Source organism: Manacus candei, unplaced genomic scaffold (assembly GCF_025592945.1).
Source record: "Manacus candei isolate 608988 ecotype Guabito, Panama unplaced genomic scaffold, ASM2559294v1 h1tg000011l, whole genome shotgun sequence".
NCBI classification, from domain to species: domain Eukaryota; kingdom Metazoa; phylum Chordata; class Aves; order Passeriformes; family Pipridae; genus Manacus; species Manacus candei.
The window spans coordinates 19,561,903-19,578,806 of NW_026138059.1; the positions used below are offsets into that span (position 1 = coordinate 19,561,903).

Sequence of the window (16,904 nt, forward strand, 5' to 3'; positions counted from 1 at the left end):
AAGCATTTGTCTATTTGAATATAGAAACTCCCTGATCACCATGTTGTTTGATGCACTCACATGGATGTTGTATTTGAGCCTGTTCATATTTCCACAGATGGCGTATTATTTGCCTGTTTTGATGCTCTCTTTAAGACCAGGGAGAGGGATCCAAATTGTTTTATTAATATATTATGTTTATGTCATTCTAACATCAGAAGCAATGAGTTTCATTGTAAATGTGTATTCAGTCCTGTTTGCCTGTCCTGGTTTGGGTTGCTACCTCTGGGGCCTCATTAAAAATCGTACCCAGCTTTTTGGGGGAACAGGGGTGGATGGTTTCCAGCCTCCCACCTCCTTCTTCCCCTTCAGACCTGCTAAAACAGTTTTTGAAAATATTGAGTTCCCTTTTGATGTTAAGGACAGCATAATGTTATTGTTAGTGTTGCTCTGTCTGCTCTGTACTGTGTACACCATGTTTAGGGTCAGAAAAGTGCCTTTTAGGGAGGTTGGTTGGACACCTGCCCTGGGAGCAGATAATGCTGAATGGCACGGGAAGTGGGAGGCCATCAGCCAGTATTTGGAAAAGTTTTCCCCTCCAATGACCTGGAAATTCACCCCTGAACAACTGCAGGATCCTGTTAGCATGATAAGACTGGTGAAGGAAAAATGCTCTGGCAGCTCCAGAGATGGCCAGCTCACAGCAACCTGCTGGGCCCTGGCCACTGCCTACCGGGCACTGCTTGACATGATACAGCACTGTCAGGGGGAGGAGAGAAGGAGCAAATCCGCAGACACCACGTCCACCCAAACCACAGCTGAGTCAGAGGGAGAAAGAAATGAACCAACCAGCACCGTGTCCACACAAACCATCGAGGAGCCAGAAGAACAAGCAAAACCAATAGCAGTCGCCCCTGTCCAGAAAAGGAAATCAAAGACTAAATCAGTTCGCATAGCAAATGATGACGAAGAGGCGGGACCTTCACATCCACCGGAGGAGACAGAGCCAGAAATAATCACTCGGTCCCTATCCCTGGGTGAGCTACGTGAGCTCCGGAGAGAGTTCACACGACAGGCGAACGAGTCCATTCTGACCTGGCTGCTCCGAATCTGGGATGCCGCAGCTAACGATACGATCCTAGATGGGAGTGAAGCCAGACAGCTGGGATCCCTGTCTCGAGATGTAGTCATTGATCAGGGGATTGGAAGGAGGCAGGAAACTCTCAGCCTCTGGCGGCGACTGTTGTCCAGTGTGAGGGAGAGATACCTTTGCAAGGAGGACCTCCACGTACAGCAAGGACAGTGGAACACGATGGAACAAGGTATCCGGTGCTTAAGGGAGTTAGCTGTACTGGAGATAATCTTTTCAGAGGATGAAAGATTCCCTAAGAGTCCAGATGGCGTACAGTGCACCTCCCAAATGTGGTTAAAGTTTGCACGACTCGGGCCAGAAATGTATTCCCGCTACTTAGCAACGCTGCAATGGAGGGAGGGAGAGGACAAGGTGGGAGCATTGGTTAGCAAACTCAGGATTTATGAAGACACTGTCACCGCCCCATTACGAGCCCACGTCTCATCTGTGGAAACCAAACTGGCTGAACACGTCCGAAGCCTAGAAGAGAAAATTGAAGAGGGACACCAGAAGCTAAGAGAAGAAATTAAGGAAGGGATTTTCCATATCTCGCCAGGACGAACAAGAGTCTCTGCTATCAGGAGCCAGCGTCCCCCAGCTAAGGAGAGAAGGTACACTCCACGTAGCGATCTATGGTTTTACCTCCGTGAGCATGGAGAAGATATGAGGAAGTGGGATGGGAAACCCACCTCTTCCTTAGCAGCCCGGGTACGTGAACTGAAAAGAGGAACAAATACCATAAAGAACTCTTCAAGGGTAAACGTTGCTCCAGTCTCTCGTGGGCAAGACTCCAGACGGTACAGGAATGATGATACGTCTGATCCTCTCGAAGGGACCTCCAGGTCATACCCACAAGAAGAGCACAATGAGTACCATGACCAGGACTAGGGGTGCCCTGCCTCTAGCCAGGTAGAGGAGAGGGACAATCGAGTCTATTGGACTGTGTGGATTCGGTGGCCTGGCACATCAGAGCCACAAAGATATAAGGCTTTAGTGGACACTGGCGCACAATGTACATTAATGCCATCAAGATACGTAGGGGCAGAATCCATCTCTATTTCTGGGGTGACAGGGGGATCCCAACAGCTGACTGTACTGGAAGCTGAAGTGAGCCTGACTGGGAAGGAATGGCACAGACACCCCATCGTGACTGGTCCAGAGGCCCCGTGTATCCTTGGCATAGATTACCTGAGGAGTGGGTATTTCAAAGACCCAAAAGGACTTCGTTGGGCTTTTGGCATAGCTGCTGTGGAGACGGAGGAAATCAGACAGTTGAACACCTTGCCTGGTCTCTCAGAGGACCCCTCTGCTGTGGGACTACTGAAGGTTGAAGAACAATTGGTACCGATAGCCACAGCAACAGTGCACCGTCGGCAATACCGCACCGACCGAGACTCTGTGACCCCTATACAAAAGATGATCCGTGAACTGGAGACCCAGGGGGTGGTCAGCAAGACTCGCTCACCCTTTAATAGCCCTATATGGCCAGTGCGTAAGTCCAGCGGAGAGTGGAGGCTGACGGTGGATTACCGTGGACTCAATGAAGTCACACCACCCCTGAGTGCTGCTGTGCCGGACATGCTGGAGCTCCAGTACGAGCTGGAGTCCAAGGAAGCCAAGTGGTATGCCACCATTGACATAGCCAATGCCTTTTTCTCCATTCCTTTGGCAGCGGAGTGCAGACCACAATTTGCTTTCACTTGGAGAGGTGTGCAGTACACCTGGAATCGACTGCCTCAGGGGTGGAAACACAGTCCCAGCATTTGCCATGGACTGATCCAGACTGCACTGGAAAAGGGTGAGGCTCCAGAGCACCTACAGTACATTGATGACATCATTGTATGGGGGAACACAGCGGGCGAAGTCTTCGAGAAAGGAGAGAAGATAATCCAGATTCTCCTAAGAGCCGGTTTTGCCATTAAACGGAGTAAGGTCAAGGGACCTGCTCAGGAAATTCAGTTCCTAGGAGTGAAGTGGCAAGATGGACGCCGCCTAATTCCAATAGAGGTGATTAACAAAATAGCAGCCATGTCCCCACCAACCAGCAAGAAGGAAACACAGGCTTTCCTAGGCGCTGTGGGCTTTTGGAGGATGCATATCCCCGAGTATAGTCAGATTGTAAGCCCTCTCTACCTTGTGACACGGAAGAAAAATGATTTCCAGTGGGGCCCCGAACAACAACAAGCCTTTGAACAAATTAAACAGGAGATTGCCCATGCGGTAGCCCTTGGGCCAGTAAGGACAGGACAGGACGTGAAGAACGTGCTCTACACCGCAGCCGGGGAGAATGGCCCTTCTTGGAGCCTCTGGCAGAAAGTGCCTGGGGAGACCCGAGGACGACCGCTGGGATTCTGGAGTCGGGGATACAAAGGATCTGAAGCCAGCTATACACCAACTGAGAAAGAGATCCTGGCTGCCTATGAAGGAGTTCGAGCTGCCTCAGAAGTAATCGGCACCGAAGCGCAGCTCCTCCTGGCACCCCGACTACCAGTGCTGGGCTGGATGTTCAAGGGAAGAGTTCCTTCCACACATCATGCCACCGATGCCACGTGGAGTAAGTGGATCGCTCTGATCACGCAGCGAACCCGGATAGGGAATCCTAATCGCCCTGGGATTCTGGAAATTATCACCAATTGGCCCGAAGGTGAGAGTTTCGGACTATCCTCTGAAGAAGAGGAGGAGAAGGTGACACGGGCTGAGGAGGCCCCACCATATGACAAGCTACCAGCAGATGAAAGGCGATATGTGCTCTTCACGGATGGCTCCTGCCGCATTGTAGGGACAAACCGAAAATGGAAGGCAGCTGTATGGAGTCCCACACGGCGAGTTGCAGAAGCGACCGAAGGACAAGGTGGGTCAAGTCAGTTTGCAGAGCTTAAAGCCGTTCAGTTGGCTTTGGATATAGCTGAACGAGAGAAGTGGCCAAGACTCTATCTCTACACTGACTCATGGATGGTGGCCAATGCTCTGTGGGGATGGCTGGAGCGATGGAAAAAGGCCAACTGGCAGCGCCAAGGGAAACCCATCTGGGCGGCGGAGATGTGGCAGGACATCGCTGGCCGGGTAGAGAAGCTGAGTGTGAAGGTCCGTCACGTAGACGCTCATGTAGGCAAGAAACGGGCTAATGAGGAGCATCATAACAACGAGCAGGCGGACCGAGCTGCCAGGATTAAAGTCTCTCAGGTGGATCTGGATTGGCAGCACAAAGGAGAATTATTTCTGGCTCGATGGGCCCATGACGCCTCCGGTCACCAGGGGAGAGATGCAACATACAGATGGGCTCGTGACCGAGGGGTGGACTTAACCAAGGACATTGTCTCACAGGTCATCCATGACTGTGAGACATGTGCTGCCATCAAGCAGGCCAAGCGGGTGAAGCCTCTATGGTATGGTGGACGGTGGTCAAAGTACAGGTATGGGGAAGCCTGGCAAGTTGACTACATCACGCTCCCCAAAACCCGCCAGGGTAAGCACTACGTACTGACCATGGTAGAAGGAAGCACTGGATGGTTGGAGACATACCCCGTGCCTCATGCCACTGCCCGGAATACCATCCTGGGCCTTGAAAAACAAGTCCTGTGGCGACACGGCACCCCGGAGAGAATTGAGTCTGATAATGGGACCCATTTCAAGAATGGCCTCGTAGACACCTGGGCCAAAGAGCACGGCATTGAGTGGGTGTATCATATCCCCTACCATGCACCAGCTGCTGGAAAAGTTGAGCGGTGCAACGGACTGCTGAAAACCACTCTGAAGGCACTGTGTGGGGAGACTCTCAAACACTGGGAGCTGCATTTAGCAAAGGCCACCTGGTTGGTCAACACCAGAGGTTCCATCAATCGAGCTGGCCCTGCCCAATCAGAACTTTTGCATACTGTAGATGGAGATAAAGTCCCCGTGGTACATATGAGAGGAATGTTAGGGAAGACTGTTTGGATTAGTCCCACCTCAAGCAAAGGCAAACCCATCCGAGGGATTGTTTTTGCTCAGGGACCTGGTTCCACGTGGTGGGTAATGCAAAAAGATGGGGAGACACGTTGTGTACCACAAGGGGACCTAATTTTGAGTGAGAATGGTCTGTAATGTTTCATTGTATATATATAGATAGATAGATAGATAGATAGATGTATATAGTTTTAAAGGGATATAGTTTTTAAAGGGGGTTAATTTGGGCATGACATGGATGGCATAGAATAAGGGGTGGATAATGTCCTAGTTAGGACAGCTGAGATCAGTTCATCATGGTGGGTGTAACCCAAAACTGTATTCTATAGCCTTCCATGTCATTTCCCAGAAACTAGACTATTGTTGTCAATAGACTATTCGCACCTTCTGCCCATAGAGCCTGACTCCTCAGGCTATAAACTAGGTGTTAAGAGGCCTGTGAGATAGGAGGATGTTTCTGTCCTCACACCCTTTGTGAACTCCCCGCCCTGAGGAGAGTACCAAGCTCAAGCATTCCTGCCTGAACTGGAGGATATATAATCTTGGAGTTTTAGAACATTTTTGAACCCACTCGTGGGATCCAGAGGACGGCTGCATCTCATCGCTCTCAACCAGACTTAGACCACCACTGGACTGCGATCACCAGTTCTGGCCAGACTGCAGCAGCTCTCCCACCAGCAGGTTCTTCCCCTCTCCCTTTACTTTGGACTCAAACAGGGCCCAAGGAACACCACTTTGTTCAGGCCCCAGGGTACTGGGTTATACATTTGGGTTTTTGTGGGTTGAGACCAATTGTTTGTTTGTATTATTGTACTTACTGTATTATTTTAATAAATTGTTATTCTGACTTATAATCTCTCCTTTGAGTTGGGTTCATTCCCCCTGCTGGTTAACTTTTAAACCAGCACACCAGCCCAGTTGGGCTTTTGAATATTTCCAAGGACAGAGACTCTATTGTGGTAGAAATGAGAAAATCTCTTACTAATTGAAAGGGTTGGAAAGTTCAAATAGCTTGAATATATTCACCTGCTTTTAGTTCAAAGTGTACATGCATGTTAAGAAATAATATCCCCTCTAGTTAAGGTATTTCTGCCATCAGTGTTTTTATGGGTTTTTGAGATGATGCTTAAATTAACAATGTAACAAAACACAAGAGGGCAGTAGAATAGAGTATTGGACTGGACTGACACTGCAGAGGCACCTTTTTCATTTTTTAAATTCCTAAGTTTAAAAAAATAAAATAGCAGCGTAATTTTTCTCCTTTGGGCAGAAAGCAGCCTTTGCTAAGCACTTTTAAAAAAGGACTCAGAAGTATTCCTTCTTACTAGCATAGATATTCAAGTGCTGTTGTGAGCCTAGAATTGGCACAAAAGTTAATTTGACCAAAAAGCCCGTTGTTGAAAAAAAATATGTTTGAAGCCTTAAAAAAAGTCCGTATAGTTGGAATTTTCTTATGAAATGGTGAGTTCATAGAATTTCCTGTAAGTGTAGGGTTTGTAACCCTCCCTGGGAGGGAAACAGAGCTAGGATAGGTTACCTGATGTATATTTCACCAGTAAGGTGTTCCATACCATGTTACATCAGCCCAGATATAAAGAGACGAAAAGGAAGCAACTCCTTCCTTCTCTTCCGGGACAGTTGCACGGGATAGACAGCTGTTTTTTGGAGGAGGAAAACACCTTTTGTGGGGAAGTAGTCTTTATTGTCAGTCTTCCCTGTGTGCATAGTGCTTATAGTTCTCTTTCTCTTCTCTGTGTAAATATAAAACTGCCTTCTCAGCAGTCTCGGTTTTGCAAGTTTTTTCTTTCCCCCTCTTCCTTCCTCCCTTTTCCCTCTGGAGGGGGGGAGTTGGGCAGAGTCTCAGTGGACACAGGGCATTCAGCCGAGGTAAACGATAACAATAAGTGACATATTTAAATAAAAAACTTGTTTTCTGTTTAAGGCAGAAAAGGTACTCTTTCTTCAAAAGCATCCATGATTATTGACATAGAAAAGTCTTCAGGATGCTAGTTAAACTAGCATTTGTTGTCTGGGGTACTAGTCTAAAAGTATCTTTATCTGCTGACAGTCCAATCTGCCTTTTTATTCTATGAAAATGTTCCTTCACTGAATTCTTTAGGCTAGCTTTGGGTCCTTTAATTGACTTTTATCAAAATTAATTAGATTTCCAAGAATGTAATGTTCACAGTGCTACATATCTGTTGGATGCTAAGACAAAATCAAACATGACTTCCTGCATCCTGGCTTTTTTAAGAGTGTTTGCATTGAATGGCATTTTTATAGACTGTTCTGTCACTTAATTTGACATTGCAGTTTATCCTGTGAAGTCTTAATGAATTTTAATTAGGGCTGAGAATATAATTAGCTGTGTTTAAATATAAATTTGTACCATAGATTCATTTCAGTATTCTGGGTGCTTTTATTGCAAGTTAACTTCGGAGGATCTAACTTTTGATTGTGTTTTCTTTTAAGGTAACAGTGCAGATCTAAGATTAGTGAAGACTTACATTGAGCTAGGCCTGCCTGGAGGAAGAATCGATTTTCTTATGTCTGAAAGGAATCAGGTATTTGCCAACTAAAAAAGAATTTTTGTAAAGCGATAAACAGCATGCACCTTCAGACATGGCACTGTTGTGTTACAGTGTGCCACATTTTATGTATTTTGATTGTATTCATGGAATCCATGATTTGATCTGTGGCTTACCTCAAAGTAATTACAAACCCTTGTATGTTATTGAACGTAAATATTTAAGGGTTGCTGCCGTTTTGTTGTGTGTACTGTGTTTCTTGAGTTCTTAGTGTAAACTATTTGGATTGTGGGTAAAATGTGCTCAGTATTAATGGTAAAGATAGTGATAGTGAAAACTGGTGTAGTAAGAAGGGAGATGTGTTATTTCAGAGGATCTGATAAATAAAAAAGTAGCTCTCTCTTGTTCTTTCGTCAGTGAACTGTGAGATCCACATCATAACACTGAACCAATATCAAACTGTCTCTTGTGTTAACTTTTTGGGAATTTTATTATTTTCAGGTGAAGTAAACTTGACAAAGCACAGAAGACCAATTTTTACTTTTTGGTTTTTTGTGTGTGTTATATTGTATTAGATGTACTTCAGGAATGAATTAGAACAAAGTCTCTTCAATGACTCAAACAAAAGGTTCAATCAGTGCAGTAACATTTTTCTGGTGGCAGCTCCTGGGATGCTTTGTGACATGTGCCAAGCCATGCTTTCTCTTCTCTAGCCCTATAGGTTTTGTCAGTCAGCAGTTGTGAGACTTTCTGATTTGTGAGCTCCACTGAGACCATTGAGCCTAGTAACTACTGACAGACTTTTCTCCTTAATGTTAGCTGACTCTTTTTGAATGTTTTTACTTCCAGTTTCCACAGCATACATTGAGATTAATTCTGTGGTCCATATACATTAGTAATTCAGTTGCAAAAAAGGAAATTGAAATAATTTCCCCTACAGCTTGTTTTGGAAAAAATACTCAATAATCATTCCTCATTCTCTGCTTTAGTTAATCAAGTATTTTATAAACAAGTATAATTTCTCACTCAGGAGGCAACTGAAGGGACCTAGCCCATTCAGTATTTCTTAGAATCAGATGTGAAACGGTTTCTGTTCATCCATGATATCCTTCCCTGCCTGCTTGAAAGGTCTTGTCATTTAAAATTGGATGATCAGAACTAGAAAGGGCATTTAAGATGGTTGTGCACTATGGACTGACAAAATGCTATACTGATATTTTCTTTCCTTGCTTTCCTAATGTAGCTGATTATATGCAACACAGAGTATTGTTTGCATATACAGTTAGGGCTGGTTTTCCCTGTGTAACATTGGTTTGTATTCCTCACCATTTTATCATCCAGGTATCCAGTACAATAAGATTCTTCTGAAATTCTGGTTGGTTCTGGATTTGATTATTCTGGATATTTGGTTTTGTTTACAAACTGACATCTCATCTCCTTCTTCCCTTTCCCAGATCATTTACCAATATGTTGAACACAAAAGATTTTAGCACAGATCCTTTGGAACTTCTGTTGAAAAGTTTTAGGCAGCCTTTGCCTATATCTTTTAATTCCTTACTGCTAATCATTGTGGAGAATCAGCTATGAATGGGGGATAAGGCTATAAGGACTTTGTTTATTTTTTCATTTTGAATAAACAGTGCTAATGTAGACTCTTTCTGCTGTTGCCATAATTGTCTCACTTCTGTTTCATGGGCAGTGTGATTTAGTTCTGAATACGCAGCTTGGTCTTCTGTCTCACTACAGATAATCTTACGTGTAGAGGAAGGCTTAGAAGTCAGGCTGGCTGTGAGTTAATGTTAAGATTTGTTTGGATAGTCTTAGAGTAAAATGTGTATCACTATCATGTTAAAAGAAGACGACTTGAAAAAGTTATAACTAGCTGTAGAGTTTGTATTCAGAGTTAATATGGATGTTTTTATTTGTGTGCTGTTGATTAAAACACTGGGGTATAAGAATTCAGACTGAATGCAGAATGTATATTGCTGCATTAGAAAATACAGTTATTATTTTTTATTTCTTTTATTTTACAGAATGATACCTTTGCTGATTTTGATTCCATGACAGATCGTCTTTTAGATGAAATTATACAGTATATACAAATTTATAATCTAACTCTTTCAAAAATCAGGTAATATCTGTTCTATACTATTTATAGAAATAAACTTAAAACTAGAGCCCTGGGTTGTTCTGGACTGTGATGCTCAGGAGCAGGCCATAAGAGAGTTGGGAAAAAAAAAATTGGGATGGGGGAGGAGTAGGGGAAAAGGAGGACAGTGGAGAGAGAGGGAATTCTGAGCTGAAAGAAGACTGAACAATGTTGTAAGCTCACCTAGTCCTGTTGGTAGTCTTAGGTCAGAGTTAAGCATTACATTTAAGGAATTGCTGTCCTGTGTTTCTACAGATCCTGCATGATAGGGTTCTGCAGAGAAACAGATAATATTTTGAGAAAGCTGAAGGAAACTGTGATAGCATTATGCCAGCTTCCTTCTGATTTTATAATCTCTTCACCAAGTATGACATAGCAGACTGTTTGTCTTGTCATTCTTACAGGGTAATTTCATCTTGTGACATTTAAGGGCAGCTGCATGAAAATATATTTCATCATTTTTTATGTTTTCTGATTATTTCATCTGCTAAAGAGCATGTTTTACATCTTATTAGAAGACTCACCACAGTCTATGCACTCCTATTTTGTTTTTCATTTACTTCCAGGGAATGTCCATTTATTTACTCAAAATAGGGTGCACATTTGGGCAGACTACCTTTTTAACTCAGCTGTGTTGCTGGAATTAGTTCATCGATAGATGAAAGGAGCTAATTCAAGCCTGACTTCATCCATTTGTTTAGACACCCTCAAATTACGCATCTGGAAGGTATTTTGGCTTGCCAGTCACATACATTTGCTACAAGATGTGTTTGGTAGGCCTTACTCAGCTGGAGAAAACATCTGACATACTTGAACATAATCTCACTGTTTAAACAAATTTTTCTGCCTTAAAATAGGCAAGATTTGACATGGTTAACTTTGTCTAAACTGTTGATCTAAAACTTAACAAAGCACTCTGAGCATACTTGTGTTACACAGACTACACACTAGCACCCTTGGTACAGGATAGTTCTGTAAGCCACCAGCACACACCAGTGCCTTCTTTCCCATGGTGTGGTCTGAAGGTTGTAGTGAGCAAATCCACCCACTTACCTTCTCCTTGTTCATACCTGAGAACTGAACCCTTGTTTGCTTTTGGTTTGCTTCTCTCCTAAGACTTTCAGTTTGTAAATATTTTTTTTCACTTTTATTTGTTACTTGTCACTTGAAAGAAAATGAAATTATGAATTTTTATTTTAGTTTCCTTTTCAAGGTATATACTTGTCTTGGGCCCAGCTAAAGCAGAAGTTTTCATTTCTCAAGTTTAGCTTTTTTTATGAGAAAGTTTAATCTGTCAGGAAATCCTGCAGCTGTTCCCTGGTAGCTACATGAGAGTGTTGGCAGAAAGGCATGTGCTTCTATGCAGTTCCTTGAAGGGATGACCTAGAAAGCCCAGAAAAGTACCATTAAGAAATCCTCTGTTCAAGTAGCTGATGCTTTCCTCTCTCATTCTGGATATGCCACTGCAGAAAGCAGACTTTGTGGTAGTTATGCATGTTCTCCTGAATGATGCTGGTTTCTCCTCATACAATCTCGGTCTCCTAAAGGAAGTGTTCTCCCTACGAGTGCTGCTCAGTAGCTCAGTCAAATCAGACATCAGTTTCCAGATCTATGATGATTTTGTATGGCAAAAAAAGCTGACATCCTAAGATTGGTGGATTCTGTCTTGCTTAAATAGTGGGATGTCAGCATCCTGGAGCTTCAGTGTAAGGAGAATGATGTTCACAGTGGGAGTTTCGGCTTCCTTGGCCTTGGGTCTGGATGGATTTATTTTCATACTTCTGTATTTCCAGTTTGCCCATATGCTTTTGTTTCTCATTTACTCTTTTTTTCTTCCCATTCTCTGTTACTCCTAACACTGGCTTTCTCTCCTGAGTTATAAAGATTGTGCTTCTGCAGTGACCATTAGTAGACCATTGGAGACCTCTGCCATATGGTACCTGTGTCTGCACTCTGCCACACTACACTTTATTCTGGTGATACAGTTCAAGCTGCACAGAATAACTACTTGTTATTAATAGAAACTGTAGTGAAACTAAAGCAGCTGTAGACCTGACCTGTTACTTCACTGCCAGATGATTGTTGTCAGATAAAATGAAATCAGCTCCAGTCAAGACAAGTCTAGGGACATTCTGAGATTCTGCACTGTAAGGTAGATGCGAAGTCTTGTGCCTTCAAGTAATGGCAAAATCCCATTTCTTGTGCTACATTGTTGTACTGGGAAAAGAGAACACACTCCCTGTACCATTATAACACAGAGACATATTATAGTGTCAGCTTCAGTAAACACTCTTGGTACGGCCAGAACTAATACCAGTTATTGCAGCACTTCACTATCTAACACATGTGTTCCTCTCTGAATAAAATCTTTGTGCTCAGTACAATCATGTAGCAAGCATGAGCTGGAAGCTTGATTCAAGCCAACTAAAATTTGTCTTATAAAAGAACTGTTTGGTAAAGAATCACAGGAATCTTTAGGTTGAGGGGATGTCTGGAGGTCACTGGGACCAGTTACCCCCTCATACCAATGCCACCTTCAAAGTTAATGCAACTTCAAAGCATGTCAAATTGCTCAGTTAGACTCATTCAAGTTTTGAGTGTCTGCGAGGACGGAAGCCCTCCTAGGTAATCACATAGCTAGAAAATAAACCACATGGTCTTACAATGTAGTTTCAGAAACCATTTTGCTCATATCAGGTCTTACATGAATTTCTGATGACCTGTATTGGACTTTGACCTCAGGTGGATTATTCAGCTTGCCATCCTCTTCCCTAAGTAACATTGGCTCACAAAAAAAGAAGGCAATTTTTTAATGCTAGGTATATATTAAAATATCTGTTCATTATTTCAGCACATTGATTATGGGTTTTGATTGATTTTTTCTTTGTTCCATGAATTTTTATAGTTGGACAGGATTTCTGTTTGTTAGCACAGAATAATGAGGGTTTGCTGTGTCTAATTTTCTAGAATGATCTGAATTGGTAAGACTTGTGTCTACCATATAAAACCTGTAATTCTGTAAACTTCAGTGTGTTAATGGTATCATATATTCAGAAGATAGTAATATTGCCACCTGGTGTTCAGAAATGCATTGCTTTTGCAGAGCATCCCATGAGTAGGATGGATTACATTTTTGTCCTACACTTTCAAGATGCTTTTTGAAGGGTTTTCCTTTTCCTTTCCTTTTTGATTTGAGCAAATTCTTAAACCTTTCTTTATTAGAAAACAATATCCATGTATTACATGTTCACCTAAACATCTGAATTTGACCACAACATATTATTGTAACCTTTTTTATTTAAAGTCTTTTCAAATTAAGTACAGATGTTTAATCTTTCAGGTACATTCACATTAGCTAATGGTGAGCACCCTTTTTTCCACAAGTGGATCTTTCATGTTTCTGAAGTTTTGGTTTAGGAATGCCCATATTCTTGAGGGTGATAGGATTGATTGATGGATTGCTGCTTTTTTTCCCAGAAATTGCCATTTGTTATGATACAATATAAGAGTTTCTTATCCCTTTATGACCTTCAGTAAATACTGTCTGAACTGTTATAGAACTGTCAAGAGAACATCTCTGCTAATGTTCAGATCTTCTTTAGAAAACAATCTCTTTTATTCAGGAGCAGTTACGTCATGCAGATCATCTTCAGGATAAACTCAATTTCTGTGGCATTTGTTTTTAAATCTGTGGGTTTGTTGCTCTTGTGTGGACTTTATGATGTACTGTGAGAAAAGTTTTAAATTTTAGCATTCAAGAAAACAGCTCAGTGTTTTGTTTTGCAAATGCACTGCTGTTGTGCTGACACCACAGAGAATACATAATCTTTCATTTCAGAATTAGGCAAACATAGCAAGCTGAGGCTAAGAATTTCTCATATTGAAGCAATTTTGAAGATCTAGTAGTAAAAGCAAATGGGAAGAATATACTCATATGCTTAAGCTGTGTATTGGTGATGAACAAAAAGTCTGTTCTGTCATTGAAATGCGTAATTATTTCAGAGTTTAGGAGTTCAGGGGTGGTTCTGCCATTCTGTAACCATATGTTTGAAATTTTTCATTTACCTTTAAATTAGAATTTTCCAAGTCAGTGATTCTTGCTTGGGAAGCATTCAAACAGTCAAGTAATCTTTTAGCACTGTATTTTTTACAGATATTACAGGAAGCTTTGTTTTAGCTATTTTTGTTGATCAATGCCATGATACAGAACAAACAGGAAGGATGATCTTACAGGTATAATGTTGTGGCACATATGTGATCCAGCCAGGATAGTTCTACTATATGGATGGTTTTCTGTTTTCTACATGTCCTGAGATTACATCTGTGACACAGGAAGGCACATTTTCCTTCTGATTTTGTGAGTCTGGTCTCTAGCATATAGTCTTTAAGTCACTGCCTAGTGTGGTGTGGTCCTTATCTCAGCAGAGATCTGTAAGCACGATAACTAGAATTGCTTTATTTGTAGTGTCCGTTTTAAAGAAATGCTTTATATAGACTTGTGGATATGACAGTAGGCACCTCAGATTAAGTAATATTTATTCCTAGATACATGAAGCTAAAGAGTCCCATCTATCTTTCCCTTACATTGCTTAACCAGGGAAACAACCAAAAGTAATATTCTCCTGGCAAAATATTCATATTCTTCAATTGCTCGCTCAAGCTGATAATCGCTTCTTTTGGTCCAGCTGCTGAGAAGATCTAAAGATGTTGTTTCTACTTTTAAATAACAAGGTTCAATTAAGTAATGGGGTTCTCCCTTATAGGAGTACTTTTGGAATCTGTCTCCACTAGATTGTTTCAGTAATGCTCCTACATTTATCATACTGAATGCCATCACATGCCAAAGCAGTGGTTTGTTCAGTCATGCACAGCTCATAAAATATTTTCTGAATACTTGGTGCTAAGAGAAATGAACCCAGAAATAATCTTGGGTTTGGGTGGGAGATGCTGGTGGAAGGATAGTTTGCTTCTGCTAGGTTTTCAAAAATGCTGTATAAAGTAATTCTGGAGGAGCTCAGAACATGTTTGTAATGAGTTTGTGCAGCTTGAGCGATATGGACAAGCTGTGCTTTCTTGTGACCTAAAATACAGGTTCCGAATGGCAGATTTTCATTATTTTTTTCCTGTGCTCTTTCAGCATTTCATGACACCAGTTTTCTTTTTCTCAGTCTAAAAGAAAAAAAAAAGATTGCCATAAATATCTGTGTTATACTGTTTTTTATTTTTAAACAGCTTTATTGGACACTCACTGGGTAATTTAATAATCCGTTCAGTGCTTACAAGACCTCGATTTAAGTATTACCTCAACAAACTTCATACCTTCCTGTCTCTGTCTGGACCACATCTTGGTACCCTTTACAACAGCAGTGCTCTTGTTAATACAGGTGAAGTATTATGTTCAGTACTATAACTTTAGGGGAAAATATGTCTTTGAAATACATTTAGCAATTTCGTGTGAGGTGCCCATTTGTGCATTACTGTGATAAAGAGAGAGTGCATGTTTCACTGTCATAAGAAGAAAGAATCAACAGAAGGATGTGGCAACCATGCAAGAGATGGTTGACCTAAGGGTTTTCCAGTATGTTTGGTTCAGGTTTTCTGTTACACCATAATTACTCCAGCTTTAATCTGTTGAGCTTGATTTATTATAAACTGAATTTTAGTATATTTAATTTGCCAAACAAGTAGGTAAGATGCATTGAAGTGATTTTGAATTACTAGTGTCTTTTCTCTCTGAAAAATGCCTTACAACCTGCAGATGTGTTTCTGCAGATGTGTTTGTACCTTATGAATGTCTCTTTTTCTAAAGATTAAGTATAGTTCTAGAACTTGTAGAAACTGATGACTTTTGAAATAAATGTTATAAAATGCTTTCGGGTAGCATCAAATTTTTGTATGAAAACATCTACCTTGGAGAGCCCAGCCCCAAAACAAGTAACACCTTTTTCACTGAATAGAAACATGCTCATTAAACTCTTTAAAAACACTCTAAAAAGCATTACTTGGTTTAGTGCCAGTTTATTTATTGATTATTATTTTGTTACAAGTAAAAATGAGGAGGAAAAAATTAACTTGTGTTGAGCTTTAGAGAAGTGGACAGGCATTGGTGGCTACCTGGAGTTACTGTTTGAGTTTATAGAAGGAGGGAGAACGAGAGCTTTTTTAGTTTGGTTGAAATGGTTTCTAGCCCTAACTACACTACCAGAGAGGTTCACTTCAGGATTAAGACATCTACAGTTTAATTCCCTATGGGCAGCTACTGAGCATTGAATCCTGGTGTATCTGTGGACAGTGTCTCTGAAGTACTCTAGTCTGTAACTGAATCTCACCCAAATCACCCAGAAGTGTTAGCATTACTTTGCTTTTAGAAATTGTTGTTTTGTAGGATACAAAGGCAGGGCCGTTTGCTTGTTTATATAGTCACTGGCAACTGACTTTCAGTCAGCTCAGGTTAAAGCTATCAAAGTATAATCCAGAATATATTCACTGAAAAAATAAAGATTTCTGGAGAATTTTATCTCTTTCGTAGTTGAGGAACGTCCAAAATGTAATGTAATAGTCATGTAGTAGTCTTCCTTTACATTTTAGACTCTTTTTAAGGTTGTGGAAAACACCAAGATAATAATAAGTAATGGTTATTGAACTCTAAATAACTATACTGCATGTATACATTAATAACTACCAATAAATTTACTGGAAAAGGTTGCCCAGAGAAGTCATGGATGTTCAGTACCAGGTTGGATGGGGCCCTGAGCAGCCTACCTGGTCTAGTAAGTGGCATCCCTGCCCATGGCTAGATGATCTTTGAAGTCCTTTACAACCTAACAATTCTATGATTCTATTCCATGAAATTTCTATTTAAAAGATAACTACTTCTCTGAGAGTTGAATCAATGCATAAAGGCATTCTTGAGGCAGTAAGGGCTTGGTTGCCTGCTTTGCTTTTGCATGGAGAGTGAGGTGGATTTTCTGAAAAGCCAGTTAGCCACCTGGGTCATTGACTAATAAAGAGAATGCAGCACCATAGAAAATACTATATTATCGTATTCCTCAGAGAAAATTCTGCTTCCTTTTTTTCAAACTATATGTAATGAGTTCAGTTTAGAAATCTGAGAAGTAATGGCTGTTGTTAGTGCTACGTATTTGAACGTCAAAATGTTCTAATATTCTAA

At 41.5% G+C, this 16,904-nt stretch overlaps 1 protein-coding gene across 4 annotated transcripts in view; it reads left to right on the forward strand.

The window, feature by feature from the left end:
• The window catches only part of FAM135A (family with sequence similarity 135 member A), a 90,106-nt gene that overhangs the window by 67,985 nt on the left and 5,217 nt on the right, over nucleotides 1-16,904 (forward strand). For 3 of the 4 annotated variants that reach the window (XM_051777707.1, XM_051777709.1, XM_051777708.1), the window contains 3 exons: nucleotides 7,529-7,620; nucleotides 9,618-9,715; nucleotides 14,966-15,117. In XM_051777707.1, coding sequence (XP_051633667.1) covers nucleotides 7,529-7,620; nucleotides 9,618-9,715; nucleotides 14,966-15,117 — 342 coding nt within the window. The remainder of the gene's footprint in view (nucleotides 1-7,528; nucleotides 7,621-9,617; nucleotides 9,716-14,965; nucleotides 15,118-16,904) is intronic. The other variant, XR_007902810.1, reaches the window with a different exon arrangement.